Source organism: Phaethon aethereus (genome assembly GCF_964289735.1).
Source record: "Phaethon aethereus genome assembly, chromosome: 1".
In the NCBI taxonomy this organism is placed as follows: Eukaryota; Metazoa; Chordata; class Aves; order Phaethontiformes; family Phaethontidae; genus Phaethon; species Phaethon aethereus.
In genome coordinates this window covers 112,846,913-112,871,934 of record NC_138575.1, presented here as the reverse complement: position 1 = coordinate 112,871,934, position 25,022 = coordinate 112,846,913, and the positions used below count along the sequence as shown (strand labels likewise).

The 25,022-nt window shown below is 34.6% G+C and overlaps 1 protein-coding gene across 3 annotated transcripts in view; it reads right to left on the bottom strand.

Moving 5' to 3' along the window:
• The window catches only part of NCAM2 (neural cell adhesion molecule 2), a gene marked incomplete at its 3' end in the record, with an annotated part of 311,617 nt that overhangs the window by 136,465 nt on the left and 150,130 nt on the right, over positions 1-25,022 (bottom strand). For 2 of the 3 annotated variants that reach the window (XM_081997216.1, XM_081997217.1), the window contains exons 2-6: positions 16,442-16,516; positions 15,439-15,645; positions 14,062-14,205; positions 9,654-9,791; positions 3,329-3,446 (exon numbers count right to left, since the gene is read on the bottom strand). In XM_081997216.1, the coding sequence (XP_081853342.1) occupies positions 3,329-3,446; positions 9,654-9,791; positions 14,062-14,205; positions 15,439-15,645; positions 16,442-16,516 (682 nt within the window). The remainder of the gene's footprint in view (positions 1-3,328; positions 3,447-9,653; positions 9,792-14,061; positions 14,206-15,438; positions 15,646-16,441; positions 16,517-25,022) is intronic. The other variant, XM_081997218.1, reaches the window with a different exon arrangement.

Sequence of the window (25,022 nt, the reverse complement as noted above, 5' to 3'; positions counted from 1 at the left end):
GGCACCTGGAAATGAAGAGGGTCAACGTAAATAGTTAAAGCTTTGCCACATTAGATACTATCTTAAAGACGTTAAAGCTTGAAACTACTGTGTCATCCAGCATCTCGCTTAGTCAACACAGAGGGATATATAAGCCACCTCAATAGTACTGTCATTTTTCATGAAGTCAATGTGTTAAATCAGTTCATTGAATAGAATCATAGAAAAATTTAGGTCCAACCATAAACCTAACACTGCCAAGTCCACCACTAAACCATGTCCTCAAGTGCCATCTCAGTGTACTTTGAATAGGGAAACAGGGTCAGAACAAAATAGTTTCCAAAAATGTAAAAGAAAAAAGAGAAAAGATAATCAAGAGAATTTCTCTTTTAATTGACTAAAACATCAGTGGATTTTAAGGAAGATAAGACTACACAATGATAGATCCAAATTATGCAGGCCTTGCTAAAGAAACTTCAACAGAGACAATGAGAGAATAACTGGTGTCAGAGCACATTTTTAAAGGCAACAAAGACATGAGAACGCTGAACTGTGTATAAAACAGGTCATTAATTTTGAAGAACCATCTCAACAGGTATGGATGTACTTCCTATACAATATAACGAAAATCCTCCAGCAGAATGGAATAAAAATCTTTCCCACAATTTTTTGTCAGAGCTTTTCCTCAGATCTCCACAACAGTCAGTATATTTTTGAATGTTTTACAAAGAAACATTATTGTTTGTTACAATAGTTTGCATCTCCTGGACTTCTTTCCTTAGCATAGTTATGTATTCAGAAAACAGACTTCCATTAAGTAATTTTATTACACATGCCCATTTTTCAAATGGTTAATCTGAGGCAAATTAAATAAAATGACTGAACTCACACATATAAACGGTACAGTTGGGAATAAAATGGAACACATGATTCCCATAACTTGCTGTAACCAAACATCATAATGCTTCCAAAATCAGCATTAACACTTAGTCAAATTCAAGATGTAATTCCAGTTGTTTATTAAAAAAGAAGCACTTACATAAAACTGAGGTTAATATTAATTTACATTCAACATCAAAAAATACACTAAACAGGATGAAGTTGGGAATACAACACTTGTCCATTAATGCTGATTCAGTTAGGTTCTCAATGGATGACATACATATTAATATTAAATAAATTAGTTTTGATACTTTCTTATCACTGACAATACTTTCTAGGTTTTTCTTGAAATCAAGAAGGATTACGTTGATATAGTTGATATCTGAAATATTCCAGAAAACTAAGGTCTTTATCTTGACATATCTGTGAGATAAGTCCAAGGACAAGGAGAAGATATTAGCAGATTCTGAATCCTTTTAACTGGCTACCAATATGTGAGTGAAAAGGGACATGAACATTTCAGGACAGACATTTCAGAAATTTGATGCAGAAATTTAGTACTGGAATACAATTTAGAATTAAGTTTGCTTCCTCCAGAAGAAATGATTTAGCTCCTCTCTCTTTTTTTTTCCCCTGTTTGCATATCAATGATAATATTCTGTCATAGAGACCAGGGACCTTTTCCACCTACCATTTTACAACCTCTCACTGTCAGCAAATAAAAAAGCAAGAATATTTTCTACTGCTAATAATTTATAGCCTAATGAGACAAAATAAAACAACAATGAAAAAAAGAAACAAAAAAAATACAACAGGGAAGGGAGGCACATAAGTCAATTTTCCTCACTATGAGATAGTTCCTGAAAAAGGAACAGAACAGAAGCTTTGTCATTTAAGATCCAGTATTCAGTACACAAGTGTGTGAAGCTTTTGTAAAATCTTTATGAAAATATTTAATTAATGATTTTAAAAAGTCAGTTGCTACAGGGGCTGGCAAACCAAAGGAAAATCTTTCAGTAGACTCTGATCAGTAGACAGAAAGAAGTGTCTCTCCAAGACACTTAGCCTATGTGCATACTGTAATATTTATAAAATATTGAAAAAAACCCCACAACTGTAAACAGAGAAATCCACAAACTGAGGAAATGTATTTATTCTTTCTTAATAATATACAAAATTAATGTTGGTTGTCTTACAATAAGGCCATTTAGAATACCAGATTTCAGACAACTCTTAACAATTTTGGCCAGATAAGACATACCCTGTAAAAAAATATGTCAAAGGTATTAAATAATCAGAATGTACAACCTTAGTTTGAATTCCGTATCAGTTCTTTCATTTGAGCTCTGTATATTTTTTTCCCTTTTCCTCATCTTCACTAAATTTTGAATTCTAAGCCAATTTTAATTAAGGAATAAACTTTGCATTCTATTTATTTACATCTCCTGAGATTCAAATTGCACAAGAGAAAAATTTGACGCGACATGTTAAGATAAATGTGTCAGTCAAAGGAAGCTAACACTTAAAATGAATCTAACGTTTTTCAAAGATTCCAAAGGAGATTAAGAATTCATGGAAATTGCTTCTATGTCCATTTTGAAAATGCACTGAGATTTTAATTCACCTAAATAATATATGTAGATGCAAATTATTCAAGTCTAAAATAGAAATGTTTACTTCTATGAGGAGTCTGAGATACTTTATATCCCAGGACTGATGAACGTCTTTGTTAAAATTGAAAGAATATAGAGTGTATAGATACTTAAATTTTTATAAGTGTTATATGGTAAGTGTTCCAAAATTATATGGCTGTGTTATGTTCATGTCATTGACATCATCAAAAAAACACACGTGAACTTCAAAAGCATTCCAATTTCAAAACGTTATTATATTACGTTTTTAAAATTACATAAAACACACTTGAAACTTATTCAGTGAAACATTCCCATATCCTAGGGGTGTCTAAAGCCATATCTGTTTCTGAATCTCACTGAAATGGAGAGTTAGGGTTAGAATTTATTTTTACAGATGGGGAAAATGTTATCTTTGTTATCAGTATTGTTGATCTATATTGGAAATTTATTTATTGCATAACTGTATACGTTTTTACCTGATACATTCATAAGCAAAAGATGTGAGATTTTGGCTTGTATCATTTTTGAGATATGGACTCATTGCTTCAGCCCTATTTGTTTCCCCTCAAATATGAAGAAACCATGTCAAAATATTATTTTAGCTACTTTTTACATCTATTTCACTTGTTTGTAACCTGAGTGCAACTGAATTTGTGTGACTTCATTCACTTATTAATGCTGAACCTAGCTTTAGAAGTTAGAACAGAAATAGACAGCAAATGCTTTTAAAATTCAGTAAAAAAATTAAGGTTGCACAGATTAATGGACTGTGATAGAAAATTGTGACACATTAAAACAATGTGCTCTGATGTACACATCTCAACTGAACTTACCTATACCAATTGATTTCAGGTGGAGGTGATCCAGTGGCTCTGCAGAACAAAGTTATTGCCTCTCCTCGATCTGCAGTGGCATTAAAGGATTTCTGTAGCAGAGTAATTGCAGGGGGAACTGAAAAATAAAACATTATGTCCTATTAATGGAAAAATAAATGATTTTATGTGCTTCCAGATAAATTTAAAGCACAGAACAGGATCATTTGCTAATTTTGGAATTTATAGTTACACTTAGGGATGAAGTTACAATATGAATTACTGCTATTAGTATTCCTTTATTTTTCTTAAACACAAAATTTTTAATATTATCAGGACATTTATAACCTTTTTTTGTGCACTAGAATAATTTTTTTAAAAGTTTTTTTCAGCAGTTCTTCAATTTTCTTACAGAACATTTTAAAGTGATTGAACTTACACCTCGCATGTATAAGACACAGCAGTTATGATTGGCACTAATGTAACTATCTCAAATTAAAATGTATCTCCAGCCTTTTTTATCTTTCAATTATAAAGCTGACAGACGACTATGTACTGATGTCAGACAGTGCTTTTAAAACAGGTGTCAGTATGCAGTAGTCTTGGGTATGCAAATTTGATTCTCTTTACTGAATTTCTGCATATTTCCTGTGTAAGAGTATCATCAGCTTCAAAAGGTGAAACATAATAGAACCCAATGGATACAATCTATTTTTGGACATTGTATTTACAAAAATTGTAATTGTATTCTGAGAGCGACAAATTTTGTCTTTTTTTGATGGGATGAAGTTATTACTAAAATTGTAACAGTTCACAGAGAACTTCTGCCTGAGAGAAAAATAGCAATAGTATTTAAGACAGAACAACTCACAGGCTGATATTTAATATCTCTCTTCATTTGGTAATTTTAAGACAGCAGTCCTAAATCTGTTTCCATTAACTGCAAACAACTAAACAAATAAAAACAATCCCAGCAGACTGGAGGGAATAGGGTATGTCGAAAAGAAGGAATGTCAGGGAAAGCGAGAGGAAAGGGAAAAAGATTAGAGCTTCACAAAGTATAGGTCTCTGCCGGTAGACCATCCTGTCGTCAGAGTGACTCAGAGTTATCCTTTTTAGCTTTAACTTATGCTAGAGAAAAGGAGAATCAGGCAACCCCAGTGAATTTACTTTTAACTTCCCATTGCACTTCCACAGATTTTTCTCACAAACTGTTGAGAATCAACTTCTGTTGCTTGCACCAAATATTTTAGATTTAGTATGCTACTTCAGAAGCTTTTCCAGCTTCTGAACCTGAAATATATCAAATTACTAGAAAATAATTTACCAGAATTATTAATGATCAGTAAGTAAATGTTGTTATGTACTTTTTACACTTTCTAATGGTGCGCTGAAATTTAAGTGCTTCACAGATCACTTCTTTCCTATCTGAAATTACACGGACCATTAATCAGCATACAAAACCTTCTGTTGTGCAACATCTTCCATGAAAAAATGTCACTTAGAAAATGTTATATACATTTTAGCCATTTTGCACTGCATTTTAATGTCTAGACCTGAAAATGTACTCAGTAACGTGAGGGGATGAAACAATTCTTTGACAGCAGTAGCAGGTTCTTCACTGCTCACAATGAAGAACTACAAGACTATGACTTGGTTCAGCACATTACTTCAGCACATTTTCAGTCTTCCAAGAGATACTGCAATGACAAGGAATTTTTTTTTTTCCCCCGCAAGTCAGATTTTATTTTACTCATCATTCTTTCTGAGAAGATGTCTGTTGGTTCTGTTCTTGCATCTACATAGGATGGAACTAAAGATTGGACCTAAAAGAGGAAAAGTCAAATGAAGCTATCCTCGCAAGTCTCTTGTATTTCAAACTTAAAGCAAAATCATAAAATCCAGTCACATTGAAGTGAAAACAATTCTTTTTCATGTGTGTCAGTTAGTTCAGGAAGTTTATTCAATTTATGGAACTTCCCAGACAGGAAAGAAAACTTAAAGAAATAAACCTAATAAGCCCATTTACACAGAGAGATAGAGAGGAACAAAAAATAAGTTTTTGTTTTCAGAAGGACTTGAATTAGTTTGTTCTATTTCATACCAACCTTTTTTTTTTTTTCCTAAAAACCTGCCATTTAGACCTTATTGTAAATATGGGTAGAGAAGTAATGCTATAAAAAGTTCAGTGTTGCAAGTAGAAAAAGATATCTAAGCATTACATTTTAAAGAGATTATCTAGCTCAAATGTGTATCAGTTTATTATCCATTATAACCCCCAAAGTTTTCCATATATTAGAAACTACATTTCATATATCAAACTTTGTTCCAAGATTTACTTTTAACTATTATTGAGCAAAGTTGCATTCTATTTGTATTTAATCTTTAGAGCATTATAAAAAACCAAAAAAACCCCAAAACCCCAAAAAACCACAATATAATGAACAGCCAGATAAAACTAAAAAGATTTTCTAACATATATTTACTTACTGTAAGTTACTTTCATACTTTTTTATGTTACATCTGTTTCACAGATCACTTATTTCCTCTCTGAAATTGCCTCGGTTACAGATTGGGTATGGAAATACCATGTTCCCAGGGCAATGAATCTATCAATTTGTGGGCCAATAATCTAGGCAAATATTTTAAAATTTCCTCTGCAAATTTACTCAGTTTTCTTCTTTTCCATAAGTTAGCAGAGAGAGGATTTGTGTTGCATTTCGGGGCCTTCACCATCAAACTATAGAGCACAGTCTTGCAACACTAACCACTTTGAAAATATCTTCTTTTTCAGCTTTTAGTTTTTAAAACTACGTGCATGTGACCTGAGTCATAACTGCTGCTATGATCAGCTAGTTTAGACACTGGTATGGAAAAGAACATACTCTACTATGGTCTGATGGAAATGTTATCCTTTTATTCTCTTCTTCCTGTTATGTCAACCAGTTTAGCATTCAGATGGAGTGAAGAATGGAAGAAATATTTTCAAATTACACACCATTGTCTTTGTTAATTCCTTCTCTTCAAAATGAAATACATCTCTACAACATTATTTTTACATGTAGTTGCAAGTGCCCATTATTTCACCCCAAGACTACACTATTTTAAATTTATATCATGATTATAAAACAAGAAATTTCCTTGTTAATGTAAGAAATTTATAAGAAATTCATTCTACTTACTACTCCACTAAAAATAAAAAATAAAAAGAAAAATAAAAATTCTTAAAGTTACATAACTTTAGTTTTTTAGGAATTCATTGTTAATAAGGAAAATATAACATTCTATCCAGGTATCCAAGTTAAAAAGCTCGAATCATTTCCACTTAGTCAACCGCACCTGCACATGTTACTTCATGAACTGTGAAAATTTTTGCTACTTAGGCACCGAAATATGGGTATAGCCATCTAACTTTAGGCAAAGAAAAAAAAAGAATTTTTGCAACATTTTCTTAAATCATTTGGGGAGTGGCTTTTCACCATTTTATTTGGGTGGTTGCACGATCTAATCCTGAATTTTATAGTAATAGTTCTAGAGGTGATTAATTTTTCTTGCTTCCACATAGCACAAGAAACCATTCTATAGGCAAGTACCATCCACATGGGCAGAGATGATTAAGTTATGACCAAAATGGCCCATGAGGGAACTTGCCTCTTGTTCTTAAATATGAGAATCTTAGATTTCATCCTAGTTCTAATTTTCTCCTCCTCTTGAGAGGATTTGATCCCATATCATCTACCTCTGAGAGATTGGTCTTCATCAGCTTGCTGTAGGGCTCGGGTGCTCTTAGGCTGTCACAATGTTTTTCCACTCTCTCTGTCCTCCCTTTTTAGTTGGGCAGAAAGGCAGAGAAACAGTACCAAATAAAGTATTGTTTACAGAAGAGGTGATCTTTGCCCTGAATCAGAGGAGGTATGGGTCACCTGCACCATAGATAATACTATAACCAGAAGGCAATGAGTGAAAGGATAGCTAAGAGTTTCTTTTTTAATTAAATTTCAACACTATTCTTGCAAAAGAGAATCGAGATTTTACACAGTTCTACATAGCTTACATTTTTAAGTGAAGTATGTATAATCATTGGAATAAATTGTATCTGCAGAAATATAAACTATATCAACTCTTGCTCTATAATAAAGATGACATTTAGAAAGCAACATACTCATATACTGTTCGCAGCAGAGAAACATCATACATGGAGAATTCTGCTACTCTCCAAATAAATCAGCAAAGCTACAGTATCAGCCCCTGTATTCCTCCTGAAAATGTATTTCCGCTGTGAACCCTAAACACATATGCGAGAGCAAGGGCTAATATTATTGATTTAATTATTAATCTCATAATTCTCTATATTCACCTCTCCCTACAGACTCTCACAAACATTTAATTTTTTTTAAATGTAAAATTATGGGTCACACAGTGTGCCATCTCTCCTGAAGTATTCCTATTTCTTTGTTGTTTAGCTGCACTTTATCCAGCTTTGGAGACCTGATGGTTCTTACCATGTGTTTGTAAGATCTTAGATCTTTCTATAGATCCTGTAGGCACTACTGCAATAAAACAGTGATGTTCTAAATTTAAATAGTTTCTACATATAAATACTGACATGATAGCTTTTTCTTTTTATACCAAGCTTTGATTATCATCCAAAGTAAGCATGACTGCTTATTTTTTTGAAAAGGAGACATGGTGGAAATACAGCCATGTAGCTTTTACTAGCCTACAGATTGCTCCTTTTTTTCTTTTTTTCTTTTCTTTTCTGAATCCAATTCCTTCATAGGTTTTCCTTTTCATGGAAGAGAACTACAATTTTTCTTTCTTCGTGATTTTTAATATTACTCTAAAAGTCATTTTGGGCCAAGTTTAATACACTCAGCTTTATGTAGGAAAACCTATTTATTTCTATAAATGAAGCAGAAAATAGCTCTTAATTGATACTGCAGTACATGAGCAACCATGTCAGAATTGCTCAATCGGCAACCCCTTCTCCCAACACTATGAATTGAAGTCTAGAGTTAGCTTTGTCTAGAGTCATAATAAATATATGAAGAACCAAATCAATAAAAGATGTGAAGTCAGACCATAGTTTGCAATTTATGTTTTAGGTTAAATACAGGCTCGCTCTTAGCTCAACCGCATATTGTATATCAGATAGAAGTGAAAGGTGTTCAGAATGTAAGTTCATATCTATGTACACAAATAGCAGCAGAAGAAAATCTAATTCAGCATTTTAAATGCTATCAGATGCACTGTTGGAACTACATATAACCAGGACTCAAGGTAATGCAGTACCACAATGCACAGAGAGGAAAGCCATTTGTTGGGGGTCTTCGCAGTGCATAGGGCATGTACTGTTGTATTCTATCACAATATGTAGGATAATCAGCCATTTGCTTGCCACTGCCTGTATACTATCTAAAACAATCTAAATAATTCTGCTTCAAAGAATCCTGCTATTGACTACATTGATTAAATAATACCTGTGCCAGAACCAGCTCTTTCTCCTGAAATTAACTGAGAATGCAACTTACATAATGACTTCTGTAAACTGGGATTTGCTGAGAAGGACCTGTCATTTGAAACTCAGAACCTAACAGGCACGATGGAAATAGTTTCATTGAAAAACTGTGAAAAAGCCCTTTATGAACTGTGTCCTTTCCAAACATTATATGAAGAGAGATATGTTTTTCAGCAGGTCAACCCTGAATTTAAGAGAGATGTTGAGCTAAATGCTCCATCTTGTCTTAAACCGTTCTTATTCCTTCTTAGATGTTTATTATAAACTGACAAAATGTATAATGACACTTTTCAGATAACTTGTTATGTATTTTACTCTTATTTCGTTATATATTTTAATCCTTATAAAAATAAAAAGTTGAAAATCTCTAAGTAATACTGTTAATTTTAATAGAGCGTATCTGTGACTTTTGGGACAATTAATAAAATATGTTCAATGCAGTGAAGTTGAATAACTACGAGAAATCAAGTGTGTTTTTTTAACAGCAAACGACAGAACACTGAAAAATACAGGGTGACTGAACTACTAATTATAATTTGAAACTCAAGTCTTGCAGTGATTGTTAAAGTTCTGTGAATGATTAAAAACAATAATCTTTTACATATTTATATACACTGATGTTATGAAATGCAATGAATTCTATTTACACAGTATCGTAGATTTTTTTTTAAATATTAAGCAATTACGTTTATAGGAAAACAATACCAAACAGACATGACAACTATATTAACCAGTTTAATCCAGTTTTTTTAGAAGCTGGTATATTTTAAAATAGGCTACGATAATCAAGTAAAGCAAGAAGTCAATTCAAAAACTTTTGCTCCTTACCATTCACAATAACAATTATGTCCCGAAAGTCAATTTCTCCTCTGGCTTCCACTCTTCCTTCACATCTGTATACACCTTCGTCACTTTTATTGATGTTAAGAATTTGGAGATTATTGTTTGCTAATATTGCAAATCGATCTAGAAATGCAAGTAAGAGATTAAGTGGTGTTAGTAAATCAAGACAACATAAAGAATGCTAACTTAAATGAGTTTTATTTATATACTTTCTCTGTACAATCAGAATGCTTATTGACAAAACATTTACCAATTTAAAAGTAAAATGGCAGACAAGAATTTTTTTTTCCCCCCACTCCAGAATACATTGCTATTTCCTGAAATTCAACCTGGATTTTCCATCCATAACTTCCTACTTACTCTGAGGAGTCATCAAATGTAAGTTAAATTTATAAATTATTGCTAAACAAGTGGATTATTCATGAACGCCTACACAGAATATAAAAAAGATTAAAGGGAAAAAGATAAATTGAGCAATTTATAAGAAAATAAGTAAGATCAGCCAACTGTCTCTGTGCCCATTTTACAGCACTATGCTTAAACATTTCTCAGCTTGCTTGCTCTCCTTCCCTCCTCCAATTCCTTTGTTCATTCACTGTTAGTCAACAAGGTATCCCACCATAGTCTAACACTTCATAGAAATGGGTACAAAGACATAATCCAACAAACCACTCCACCTTCTGCATAGTCCAACATAAACTGAAATTCAACAGACCTTCCGAGTAGTTGAAGTTCATTGAAAAAATCAGATTCTGAACAAGTGTGCATAGACTTTCCTGCATGTGCAGCAGCAAAATTATAATCTGCAAGAGTAAACAATCTATTTTTTTCTCTCCTTTCTGTCTGAACTAGCGTATTGGGTTTACATGGCCAGATGTTGCCAGCAGCAGGGCTGTAGGGAGGCCAGGGGTGCTCTGTGCCAGACACAGCTGGTTCCAGTGAGCTCCAGCAGATCCACTGCAGGGCACAGCTGAGCCCCGCAGCCAAGGCACCCCTGGGAAAATGTGTATAACAAAGGGCAAAAAAAGCTGTGCAGCAACTGAGAGAGAGGAATGAGAAAAATAGTTAAGTCTTGCTCATTTGAAGTCTGTCTTATCTAGTCCTTCAGAATAAGAGAGAATGCTTTTTTATGGACCACACCAATCATAAGATAACATGCAGTTACCTAGAACTGTAACTAGATGGATTTTCAAAAAGTAAATTCTAATAGTTTTTATCATATATAAATTGTGGTCTTGAAGAAAATCATCTTACATACTAAAAATACCTATGTGGGGCAAAAAACCCCCACCCTAACAGAATTACATAATTGAGAATATAAAACAATAAAACACATCAAAGCATAAGAGAAACATGAAGGATGCACCAGTCCCCAACATTTTCTATCAATTTCTATACAATTTTCTACACGCATAATAGTTACATATCGCATCTGTGATATGTTTATAGAAAACTGCTAATCTGACAGCGGAATTCTGACAAACCGTAATGATTTGATCAGTGACAGAATAAAACATGCATATTTATACAGATAGTGGGTAATTTATATGTAGCATATTTGTATTAACAGTGTCAGCTAATCTTCTTCTGAGGTTAACTCCAACCATAAACTAATATACAAATGTCTGTACCTAAAATTTCTATATTTGCTTTAAGCACTGTAGAATGAGTTGTATTTAATGTCCTTTGAAGCCCCAGAATTGTGCACAAACATAGCAAATCACTTATGACTCCAGATAAGATCTGATCAATGAAAACAGTCCCATTCACTTTTATAGCTAGTAAAATATCCTGACCCCCATACAATGGAATTATAAGTCATGACAATTCAGCTCTTGAAAACAATAGAGAAATTCTCAGAACATTCCCACAAAATTATGCTTTATATATTGCTCTATTGAACCTTAGACATACAGTGTAAGACCAGAAAGACTTTTGGAGGTCATTGTTCACCTCAGGTTTTGGTTGTTTGTTGTTGGTTTTTTTCTTTTACTGAAGAATGGACAGCCACTCCCATGTTTCTTACTCACATCTTTCTCTGCAGACTCAAAAGAGACTATAAATCTTAGAATGATCTGCAATGCAGGTAGGTTACTTGGAATACACAGAAAGTAATTCAGAATGGTGAGAGGCTATTTCAGCTATAGCTATTTCAGCTATGGGCCTGCTACACAGCAAAAATCTTCTGATTTCACTTCTGATTTTGTGCACATGCCTTCTGGGAGAAGAAATGAGGATTCTGTTTAAAAGGAATATACAAATATGATAGATAATTGTAATTGTCAGGAATTTGCAAAACTGAAATAGTCAAAAGTCTGTGCTGCAAAAATCCCACTAGTTGTAACATATACAACAGGTAAATGGTCAAGAATATAACAGAAAAGCAATGAAATTAAAGCAATGACATTATTTCATGTCTTCCTATTATGCTACTGCTAGAATGATTAAAATAGAAACTGCTTTCTCATGGCCAGAAATAAACTGCAATATCCAATTCAGTTTGGATACGGATATGAAATTATTCAGCATTTTAGCTTACTATGAACCAAAACCCAACAAGAATAATCAGTTACTTTTTAAATAGACGCCATTTAGAATATGACAGACAAATTTGATGTTATTTAATTTAAAATTATGCAAATAGCTTACAGGTACTAATCCTTCACCTGAGATTTTGAAGCTAGAAATGTAATGTGAAACTGAGTCTTTTTATTTCAAAAGGCATAAAAAAAATTTCTTAACTGTAAGATTTGGTATACTCTTTTTCATCCTGCATTATAAACCCATATAGCCATTGCATAAACTCACAAAGTTCACAATGTCCTATTTTTGCATTACTTAAAACCTCACTTCCTCCCAAGCATGATGGGGATCTTAGATGGGTCTAGATCTGAACATAAGGTAAGTATTCTGCCAAAATTAAAACTGGTTTCTATCATTCTACCTTTTTTACATTGTAAGCATTGTGAAAGAAAATGGTTACAAAGACAAATTTATGCATTTAAATTTAAAAACTTACAATCTTCGGAATGTATGATTTTGAAAAAGAAAGGAAATGTTGCTTTATACCCTTTGCTAATCCTACAGCAGATATATTGATTGGAGAAACAAATAAAATGGCAATATTAAAAATTTTTGAGAGAGATCTTTGAGGTACTTTTACTTTTTCAAGCTCCGAGATGCATCCTTGAAAAACACTTTTTGCTAAATTGCCAAATCTTGCTTTGTTTTCAAAGTTTTTATTTTTTAAAATCTTCTATGTCTCACCTACATTCACTGTTCAGTTACACATATCAAAATTTCAACTTTTTTTTCCTAAGTGTATAAGTTTGCTATTTCTTCTTAGTGTCTGTTTCTAGATGACAGAAGGGATAGGATATGCTAAAGAAGAAAGAAGTTTAATCAAATCTTTCTTTCATAACACAGAGGAGTGTAAAACGGAGTCCAGAAACATCAAACATTTCTTTTTTTTCCCTTCAGCAACTGCTCCACATTTGTTTACGTGATCTCATAAGAGACCAAATATAACTTTTCATTTTCATCTTGAAATAAAAATAATATCTAAAGAACAAGAATTTTAAGTGCATACACTACAACCTTGAGTTTTAGTACATGCGGAGATAAAGACTGATGAGAAGATGCATAAGCTGGTTCATCAATACTGTTAGTTCTATTTCCAGAACATGTGGAAAGTCTTCTTTTCCATCAAGGCAAGGAATACTATTGAGACAGCACTGAAAAACTGGTTCACAGCTTTTGAGGGGGTAATTCACAAAAATTCTATATGCCTGATTAACTGTCTCTCTACAGGGTTAGAACTTGCATGTGGGGAAAGTGAAATTCACCTTTGTTTAACTTTACCAGTCTAACTGCTAGGGAACCTAGCCTAAACAGATCACCTATATCACAGTTGTTTGTAACTCAAAAAGGTAGCTTATACTCGTACAAGTAAATTCTCATAATAGTGCAAAAAGCCTGTCCACCTGGAAGTCTCTGAGCTAATGTGCAGGTATACCGAAGTCAATGCATTCTTTGCTCAGTGTCATAGCTTTGTGTGCACAGTGAAGTTTATCTGTGTGTGTTTTAAAAATATGTTCAACTCCTACATCCATGGCAACCCAGGAAGAGTTCCTGCGAAGGAGCTCCCAGCACTCTTTTGGGAATTTGGACCCTCGTGTTACATTTAGACAAAATTTCCAATTGGAAAAAAATTATACATGTAGGAAACCATGTAATATGGACTCTCTGTAGACCACAGAACCTGGTTACATTCTACTTAAGTTGATGGGCTAAGCAAAATCCATCCTCCACTATATTGTGATTAGTTGTCTTTTACAGTAATATTTTAATATTAATTAGAATGTATAACTTAAAGAGTTACCAAAATACTAACTGTCAGCAATAGTTGTGACTTCCTCATTCCGATACAACCAGCTGACAATGGGAGCAGGTGAACTAGTAACACGGCAAACAACTTCTGCATCTTCTCCCTGCCTGAACTCTTGTGGAGATACTATGTCTCGGAAAGTGAGCTTTTCTGAAAAGGAAGAAAACAAAATATAGTAAGAGTCTTCCAGTTCACTCGGCAGTAAACTTATGTGACACCAATTCTGATAAAGATAACTATTAAGACTTCTCATTGTGATAATACAGAAATATTTCCATAATATAATTTTCCCAGATTAGACTCAAATGATCCTGGAAACATGACTTTCACTCTGTTTGTAGACATGATTTTACAATCATTTTGCATTATGAAAATCTTTGTTTTAGTTATATAAAATAAGCATGTTTTATAAATAAATTTTTCATTGTTTTCAATGTTGTAGAGCCCAGTTTTGGAACTCTTTCGAGGAAATAACAGGATTTTTTTAGCTCTGATGGGGTTTTTAATTATTCTAACTCCAAATAACCAAACTTGATATTTAATTTTATTAGTGGGTTGAATAAATATTTAGCATTAGAAGTCCAAATGGCATTAATCCACGACCTCATACAAGGTCTAATGCAGAAACTAATTGCCTGACAAAAAAATTCTGGAAGATTTTTTTGCACACAGAAGAAAAGAACTGATCTCTGTTCTCTAGGATCAAAGACTGTGAATTATGTTTAAGAGGACACTTTGGAGAACGTAAGTCAGAGATGCAACTCCAGCGTCACCCTTTTGCATCAACAGGAGCGCAGGCTCAAATAATCCACACAGTTCCCACAGCAGAGGGAGCACACTTTTGTTATATACATCGCTTGTATACTTTTACAGAATATTTGTATGAAATGTTTGAAGTATGTGAACATATGTAAGCCAAAAGAAAAACTCTCACAGACATCAGTGAGTACTGAACGAGGTCCTAGGAGTACAGTGTATCATGTTCATTTCAGTCTAAACTCCACTTTTTTACTGACATATATTGCGCTTCCTGCACTTTTATTTATGTACGTATTTGTAATAAATTGTAGATGCACTTGTAATAAGAATTATGTTGACATAACATTTTTCTCATATTTCCTCTTTTCCATGAGGGCCATACAGTGCACCCTCACAAGATGGCATTCTAAGACATAAAGGAAAAGTGATCTACAATATTACAAAGTGATATTAAGATCACTTAAGCGTTTGTCATAATATTTATTAAATAAATTGCAGGAGATGCAATTATTTGGAAGATAAGGTTCAGAGCCTGGGAAGATATTTTGATAGGCATTACTTTCTCAATAGCAGTAGCTTTTAAAACGTAATCTTTCATTTGTTAATTGATAATATTTTACTTACGATAGATTTCCAAAACAACAGTAGCCTCTTGAGTTTGTCCTTTAGCATCTGTTGCTTGACACCGATATATACCAGCATCTTCTATATCCGCATTATAAATGGTTAGACGTGATCGAACACCTTCTTTCTGAACAACCACTCTTTGATTAGAAACAATCTTCTCTCCTTGTGGATTATACCAATCTATATTGTCAGGCTCACCAATGGCTATAAATAAAACCAAAAAACAATCCAACATAAGAAGTTCAGGTAGATATTACGCAATGCATAAGGCCACCCAATGTACAATGTCTATGCAATGTCAGAGAATTGCTAAATTATGCAAGTTGTGAGAAAGTCTCTAGAAAGATAAGCAAGACAAAACTTCAGGCAGATGTATGATTGTTGAGACAGGATAACTAGTGGCTCAAGGATTCAAGAGGGAAAACAATAAACACAGAAAGGTAAAAAGTCTTAAAGGAAAGAAACAGGCTGTTCAGCAGTCAGGTCAAGTCATCAGCCAGTTGGGTTGTCAGTGTAGTCAGGCCATGTGTCATTATCAATGGAAGATCAGATCCTCAGCAACATCGAGGATCCACATCAAGCAGCTGCAAATGCAAACCTTTCTCCTTTTGACTGGTATAGGCCTCACCAGAAAAGACTCTTTGGGTCTCTCATTAGGTTGGAGAGGGTACTAAAGCTTAGCTTAATAGCTTATTTAACTCCTTAGTTTAGACAGGTGAAAATATTTTAACAAAAGCAGCATTCTAACAGATATGAATTACTGGTACTGATACAGACGATTTAAACAGAATGATTCAGGGTTTGAAATAAATAGTTTCTAGGCCGAAAATGTGCAGCCCGTGAAGATCTACTATTCATCACAATTTTCACAAGTCAATGTGAATATACAAAAATATGCTACTTTAAGTTAGTATTGTGAATCAATTAATTCAGTTTTAAATTATGTAGAAGATCAAAAATCTAACAAAAAATACATACCTACAAGTAAATTAATACATACCTGTGCATGTGAAGAATTTGGATTCACCCACGCTGAGCTCAACTTTGTTAAGTGAAATTGTAACTTGAAGTAGAGCTGAAAAATATAAAGTAGGTTGAGAATGCATTTCAGCATTTATCAGTTTAAATTATGTTTTCATGTTTTTTTGTTGTCTCATTCTATACTATAGAATCTGTTCAACAAATCTGACAAGTTTCTGCTAAGTATCTTTTGAACCGGAGTGTATATAGAGGTGGAAAAAACAATCAAAATAAAGAAAAGATGTCACACGAAAGTTAACAGCCTCACATCCTACAACTGAGGACAAAATTAAAGAAAAAAAAGAAAAAGGAATACACATACACATGAACAAGAAACCAAAAATCTAGTGAGAATAAAGTGACTGGGAACATTCAGCACAGACTGACCATACATCATGCCTGATCAACCCCATTGCCTTCTACGATAAAATGATTAGTTTTGTAGATGAGGGAAGAACAGTGGGTGGCAATTACCTTGACTTTACTACGGCTTTTGACACTGCCACCCACAATATTCTCATATTCAAGTGTATTGTGTATAAATAGCAAGGTTTTGGTAGCGGGAGATACACAAGGGTGATTTCTGTGGGAGGAAGGTCAGGGGTTGCACTGTGACAGACACAGCCAGTTCTAGCTGGCTTCACAGCAGGAACACTGCAGGGCATAGCTAAGCCAGTTGCAGGTGTTTGTGGCACCTTTTAGAACACCAAGACAGAGGAACAAAAAGACCAGAGCAATAGGAGGTGCTCCATGGTACAATTGGTAACACCCCTGAAGGGACTGTAACCCATGCATAAGCCCATGCCAGAGCAAGTACACCTCCAAAAGGACTTTGGCCTGTGCATAATCCACAATGGAACAGAGGAAATGAGCTAGGCAGAAGGAGCAGTGGAAGAAAAGAGTGGGAAAGAAGGAATGGCGGAAAGAAACCACTATGTCTTCACCCCAACGTCCTGCATCACCCATCACCTCACTGAAGGGACTGAGTGTAACCTGCATTGCTGGTGATAACAAGGGAAGTGGAGACTAGGTATGGGGAAGAAGAGGTATCTGGAACTTTGGAAAGGGGAAGAAAGGTGTTTTCCCTAAGTGTTTAAGTATTTGTCTTTGTTTCACAATACTCATATCAGTACTTAAATGTTTATGTTAATGGTTGATATAGTTAAATTCCCCAGCTAGAGTCTGTTTTGCCCACAACAGTAATATGCCAGTGATTTTCCTGTCTTTACCTTGACCCATGAGTTTTCTCACTCCCCGTCTTCCTATTTTCATCCCTGTCTTGCTGGTTGTGGGGGTGACCAAGTGGCTGTGTGGGTGCTTGGCTGCCAGACAAAGCCAACCCACCACATCAAGTTAGGGTGTTACAGTCTGGATGACTGGAAAGCTGTGCTGGTAAAATCCTAGTTGGATGGTTAGGCTTAGCAGGCAGTGGCTAATGGGTCATACCCTACCCGGAGACCAGTAACAAGTGGTGTACTGTAGGGTTCTCTGCTGAGTTCTGTCCTATTTAACACCTTTATCAATGATGTGAAGGAGCTCATTGACCTAGAGAGACTGGAAGAATGTATAACTGGAACAATATCAACAGGAATTAATATTCAATAGGGATAAATGCTAAGTTCTGCACCTGGGAGAGAATAACCTGCTGGGAGTCATACAACTGGTGAGGAGAGGCTGGGCAAAACTAGGCTTGTTCAGGCTGCGGAAGTGAGTGCTGCAGGGGAACCTAACAGCCACATGCGCATACCTATCGGGAGTTCATCAAGACGACGGAGCCAGGCTCTTCACAGTGGTGTATGGCAGATAGACAGAAGATGAGTTGAAACAAGACAGGTTCAGGCTGAGCATAAGGAGAAACTTTTTCATGATGTGGACAGCGAGAAAGTGAAGCAGATGGCCCAGAAAGATGATGCAATCTCTGGTCTTTGAGGTTTCAGGAGCTCACAGGATAAAGCCTTGAACAATCTGGTCTGTCTTTTAATTGACCCCACTTTGAGCAGGAGGTTGGACTAGAGACCTTCTTAAGTCCCTTCCACCTTGAAATACCTTATGATCCCATGACCCTATGAATAACCTAGCCAACATGGCCAGTACTATCGGTGAAGGGCTTCTTCATGCAAAATAACTATGCACTCTTCAATAATCACAATTACAGCACTATCATCACCCTAAGTAGCTGTAGCTCTTTTACATCCATTATCTTAAAAAATTGCACAATAGATGTTCGTAAACTAATAACAAAGATAATCACGTTAAAGTCAAGCTCTAATCAAGACAGAAAATGTCAAACAGACAAAAAAGACTAATTTTTTACAGAAGAAAATAATCTAAATTTTCATTAGGTATTATGCATAGAAGAGAACTGGGGTGTATCTGAAATTCAAAAAAAACTTTCAAGAATTTGGGGTTTTCAGTCTTGAAGTATAATAGTTATGGTCTATTCTGTGTATGTGGAAATATTTCACCTTTTTGAAAACTGCAACATGAACTACAGCGTATACTGAATGTCCTAAGCTCACTACATTCCTTTTGTAAAATTGGTACAAAAGTAAAACAGGACAAACATCTTCAGTAGGTGGCGAGTATTACACTCCAAATTAACTTTTCAATGTGTCGAATTTTACTCATGAATATGTTAGAACTTTAAAACCTGCTAAAAACCACTATCTGTTGATAGTGAAAATTAAAGAAAAGATGAGCACAGAAAAAATCATTAAGTAGTATTCCATACATATTAATGTGGCAATTATTACAATTAAGATAAAAATGTCATGAAATAGATTTGCTATTAACTGATGTACTTTCATGTAATCAGCCTGGATAAGCAAGAATAAGGCCAGATTTGAATTTTTTGTTCAATAGTCATATCAAAAGCCAAACCAAAAAGGGCCAAAGAAAACTGAAGATTACTTCAGTATCAGTCTGACAAACTACATTTAATAACATTTAATAGCATAACATTTTTCATGAGATGTCCTGAATTGGGGATACTTTTCCTGAGGACATCTTCAGAACTGCACTTCTTTTTAAATTATTATGAATGTTTTACACCCTGCACCCCGTAAGAAAATAGTTAAGAAAAACTACAAAAAAGCCCCCAAGAACACATCCTACTTCAGGCAAAAGTAAGTATTGTATATATTCTGTTTGCTAACATCAAAACCTGTCAGTCCATAAGGACCATCATGAAGAGGGCATGACTGCCTAGAGGTTAGGAAGAAACTGAGGTCGACTGTAAAAATGTTGAATCTAGTAGCAGAGCAAGTGCTAGTACTATTCTCACTGCAATAGCAAGGAATACAGTGAAGGCTCCTTAAGGACACACACAGCGCTGGCAGAGAGACTAATGTGCTCATTCTCGTGTATGGTCTTTACGTCCATGGCACCAGAAGCAAAGGACAAGCTTAAGTGTAGGGAAGGAAATGAGTTTCAGAGAAAGTTTTATTTTTGTTGTAATAAGCATCAAGGAGTAATAAATCATCCAGGAGGCTACTCAAAGCCTCAGTTCTTTATTTACCTGTCAGGGTAAGCTTCACTTTAACCTCAGGGCATACAACTAGTGGTTGGAAACCAAAGTACTAATAAATTCAGACGATGGGGAATTGCAAGAGATTAGAGCCCAGACATTTATTTCAAATCACAGACTCACTTTTTAGGTCCTATGCCACCAGTTGTCTGGTACTATATATTTTATAGAGTTTGTAGCCTTGTGGAGTTGCTTCAGAAATATATATGTCAGCATTTCATCAGTATTGCTTCAAGGACAATTTCATTGCTCAGTTTCAATAAGTAATAACTGATGCTGGACTATGTAAATTTAATAGACTGAGTTATAAATGTCAGGTATAATGTAAGGAACTGCATGACGAGAGGTGAAAAGCAAAGTTAGAGAACATGTTTCCTTCATCAATGAAATAGACAGTTCAGACTGTAACACAGTTTTGGCAAAGGGCCGAAAATCATTTAGAATTCTTAGCACAAATGCAATTATAAACTCTGTGGAGACATGCTAGCTACATCTCTGAAACCAAAAGGAAATAATATTTTCTACATATGGTGCTTTAATATTTACAAAATAGAAAAATATAAGACCATCTGTCCAAGTATTCCAGCCTCATCATATTCCTAGTTCTGCTTCATGTAAATAGGAAAATATTGCTTTATGCAAACTAAACTGAAAAATATTGCCCAAGTGATTAATCTAGCAATCTGTGTTTATTAGGTAGTCAGGAAAATAGTCTAGTACTACGCTAGGGGAAGGCTCACCCATCACTTAAAGTAAAATATTGCAAAGAAACAACACATCCTGAAAGTTTTACATTATTTCCAAATTTATATCAAGAAGAACTTACACAGATGCATTAGGTCATTATAAGCTCTGATGAAGATGGCATGAAATGTACACAAAATTCAAGTTATTGCTTGACTACTAACAGATAATGGGTTAATATAAAAGGGAGTTATTTGTACCAGATTGGTCTGAAGGTCTTTGAATACACCGGTGAATGATTTTTTTATCAGGTCATTGAAGATGTTAAAAAAATTCAAGTCAGTAGAGGTTGTGTCTAGCTATGTTAAACCAAGCCCAGTGATTAATAGTTGCTTCTGAGTGGTCAAGCATTGGAACAGGCTGCCCAGGGAGGTGGTGGAGTCACCATCACTGGAAGTGTTCAAAAAACGTGTGGACGTGGCACTTCAGGACATGATTTAGGGGGCATGATGGTGTTGGGTTAACGGTTGGACTTGATCTTGAAAGTGTTTTCCAACCTTAATAATTCTGTGATTCTTGGTAGATCTGACAAAATATTGCCTCCTCCCATGTTTCCAAAGATATTACCCAACTAGCTATAAGTAAGTTAAAAAAAAAAAGAAAAAAAAGGCCAGGCTTAGAAGACCCCTTTAGGTAGAATGCTGTGGAGTGTAATGCTACTGTAGTATAACTGTTCTGGCAAAAAGTGCAGTCAGTCAGGGCTTTGCTCAGTCTTCAGTACATGTACAATTTTATAGGGAAAAAAACCAGTTAGCACTAGGTGATATAACCAATCCCTTCCCTTTTGATCATAGTCATTATGAAAGAATGTAGCTGTACTACACTAAGAGGGTTCTGTTGAATTATTCCTTAATGGGTTTAAAAATCACTTCGGAAGATAAGTAAGAAGAGTAATAAGAGGTCCATTTGTTCTGTTAAATATGGAGACAGATGACTCTATTCATAAGAACTAATATTTAGTAGACTAATTGATTTCAGCCCCATTTGCACAAGTATCCTTCACATTTCAGAACCAGCATCATAAACCTGTCATAGCTCTGTCTACACTGATGATTACCTAATGCAAAAGAAATGAGGTGTCATCAGTGAGAGCTTAGAAGAAGTGTAAGAGTCACTAGCATATGTACTTCTATTGTCACTTAGCAATATACTGAAACAAGTTAAATGTGCATCCTATACAAATGTATATTTAAAAAAATATGATATATAAAATAATAAAAAGGAGAATAATATGCTCAGAAAACTTGGCTTCATTATTCTTGAACATGAAGAAATTACTAAATTTTTAATTGGTATCAAATTCAATCCCAAAACAACCATTCACCCAGTTAATCTTTTTTCCCTGTATTATGCAGGCTTCTGAGAATATTCTGTTTAAATCCACTGGTTTCCAGATAAAAGCGAGTAGGATTTGAATGAAAATTACACTAACACAATCCTTGCAGAAATGAATTCTCTCTTAAATGTCTAACATTTTCTGGTTTTAATATATTTTGAAACATGAAAAAGGGTGCTTTTTGTTTGTTCCCCTCACTACAAGAAGGATGCTGAGGTGCTTGAGTGTGTCCAGACAAGGGCAACGAAGCTGGTGAGGGGTCTGGAGCACAAGTCTTATGAGGAGCAGCTGAGGGAACGGGGGTTGTTCAGTCAGGAGAAGAGGAGGCTGAAGGGAGACCTTATCGCTCTCTACAACTACCTGAAAGGGGGTTGTGGCGACAAGGGCGCTGGTCTCTTCACCCAAGTAACTAGTGATAGGACAAGAGGAAATGGCCTCAAGTTGTGCCAGGGGAGGTTTAGATTGGATATTAGGAAAAATTTCTTCACCGAGAGGGTGGTCAAGCACTGGAACAGGCTGCCCAGGGAGGTGGTGGAGTTGCCATCTCTGGAAGTGTTCAAGAAATGTGTGGATGTGGTGCTTCAGGACATGGTTTAGGGGACATGGTGGCGTTGGGTTAATGGTTGGACTTGAGGATCTTGAAGGTCCTTTCCAACCTTAGTGATTCTGTGATTTTGTGATTTTGTTTTTAAATACTATACTTTACATCCATTTGGACTCCTAAGTTGAAACAAGGGAACAGAAATTATTAAATGTACACTGATTTTGTTAAGTATCAGACAGTTCAAGGGCATTTTATTTTAGGGTAAATGCTTTTTTACGTTCTTTTTTTACAATCTCAATCAGTTAACTTAATTCAACAAAGTCAGAAATATAAAAACATTCTAAAATCCATGAAGGTACAGTTCAGTAAGAGAAAGTCTGATCTGAACTATTTCTATGAGTAATCAGTTAGGAAACATATACCTCTGCCCTAAAGAATTCTATTAAAACAGTACAAAAGAGAGCTGAATTAAAGTCTGTTAAGCTGTTTTCACTCAAGAAACAGAATCATCAAATGGAAATAATGATCAGAGATATCTTAAGTCACCTAAGGTACTTTTTTTTTATGTAGATAACGAAGAAGACTCCAACACTGTAGACCTTTGGAGAATGAATGTCATGCAGTCCGATGTTACGCAAAACACAACCGTTAAAGCTAATGACATCATTACTAAAAATATTATCATTATGTAGCAAACCCATAACAAATGCTAGAAAAAATAGGAATTTACCACATACTGTCACACCAATTTTATATCAAAGTGAACTGTCTATGGGGAAGAAATCCTATCATCCACATACCCACTGAAAAGGAGATGATGTCTTGTTGAGCTTTTAAAGTCTGTGAGACTTGTAGTGTTTAAATTACCTTATACATTTGTAATCCTCTGTGAATAAAAATAATGCTAAAGAATAACTTTTTTTCTGTGTATGTGGGAACTTACAATGAAAATTTAATCCAAATAGCCTAATCAAATATAACTCACTCAACATTTTATCATTTAAATGTATTTTTAATGTTTTTCTCAATTTGTTTTATCAGTTTAATAAACTATGTAAAGTTTTCTATTCAGACAGTATTCTAATATCCTATATGCACTATAACATAATGTTCCTTTTTTTTTCTTATTAATAAAGATACATTAAATGGCCTAATGATACCCTGTTTTCCATTGAATAGCCTTGAATGCTTGCCTGCAATTTGTTTTGTAGAAATATCTGAAAGACAAACTGCATCCAGAAAGCCAATAAGTAAAAATTTAAACTCTGTGGAGGCTGGTTATTTTTCAACTTTGTAGTGGGCAGGCTACTACTAAATCATAAAGCACCACTTCTCCAGGGTATGACAGTACTGAGAGATGTTACTTATATTTTTAATTGGTTGACATCAAGTTTCACAATTAATTAAGGAGTTCAGTACAACTAAACTTTCCATTTCATCACTTCAGCATTAATTTGGATTTGTCAGTAGGAAACACAGTTCTGATATAAAGTTCTAAGGTTTTATTTTAATAATTATGGATTCCTTGTTGAATTTCTGTCTTACAGAATACAGAGTGGTTTATTTTTAGGTAGACAAAACAGTCTTTGTGTCATCGTGAATAAACTTCCTACATCTGTTGAAGTGTCATTTTCCCTGATGAGAAGGGCTAGAAGTCACACGAAGTTCAAACCGCCTTCTGGGGCACAACAGATGTTACAGGGGTGAAAAGCGCGATGCACGAGAACCGACATGATACAGTTTTGTGCAACAATGGCACAAATACTGAAGCATACTCAGAAAATCCTCTGTTAAACTCTCTTTTCTATGACACTTGCAGCAGAAACGGTAAAATAGATAATTATTAATATGTGAGCAGAGACAGTATGCAACTATAAAACAGGACATTGCTTAAACAAAGTCTGCTTGTTACAACTTTATTCACCAGACTTATCTCAGAGAAGTTACTCACTACTGCCCCCCAACTCAAGCAAACTATAGCTTAGAAATAAACAGATAAATATAAATATTGTGAGTTTTATTGAGATTTCCAGGTAGGCTGATATTGGGAACTCAACTCCCTCAAAACTTAAGAGATGGGATAATGTTTTAAATATTTAAAAGTAGCTTTACAAGCCCAATCTTATTTAGATATTTTAAAGAAATTTTAATCAATATTTAATTCATATGGATATTTTCTAATCATGGCTTAGAAGCTTGTCACAGAAAATCAAGATTAAAAGATATCCAAATTAAAAAAAAAAGTAATCAAGATATCTAACTTTCTTTTTTGTAAGTGAAAGGCATGAACTTTGGAGGACTTCAGCTATAAAATGGGTTCTGTCAGGCATGACATGATGCAGATATTTAATTCCATTTAAGTTATTCCAGCTAAATTCAATAAAGCTTCTTATCATGAATGGAAAGAACAG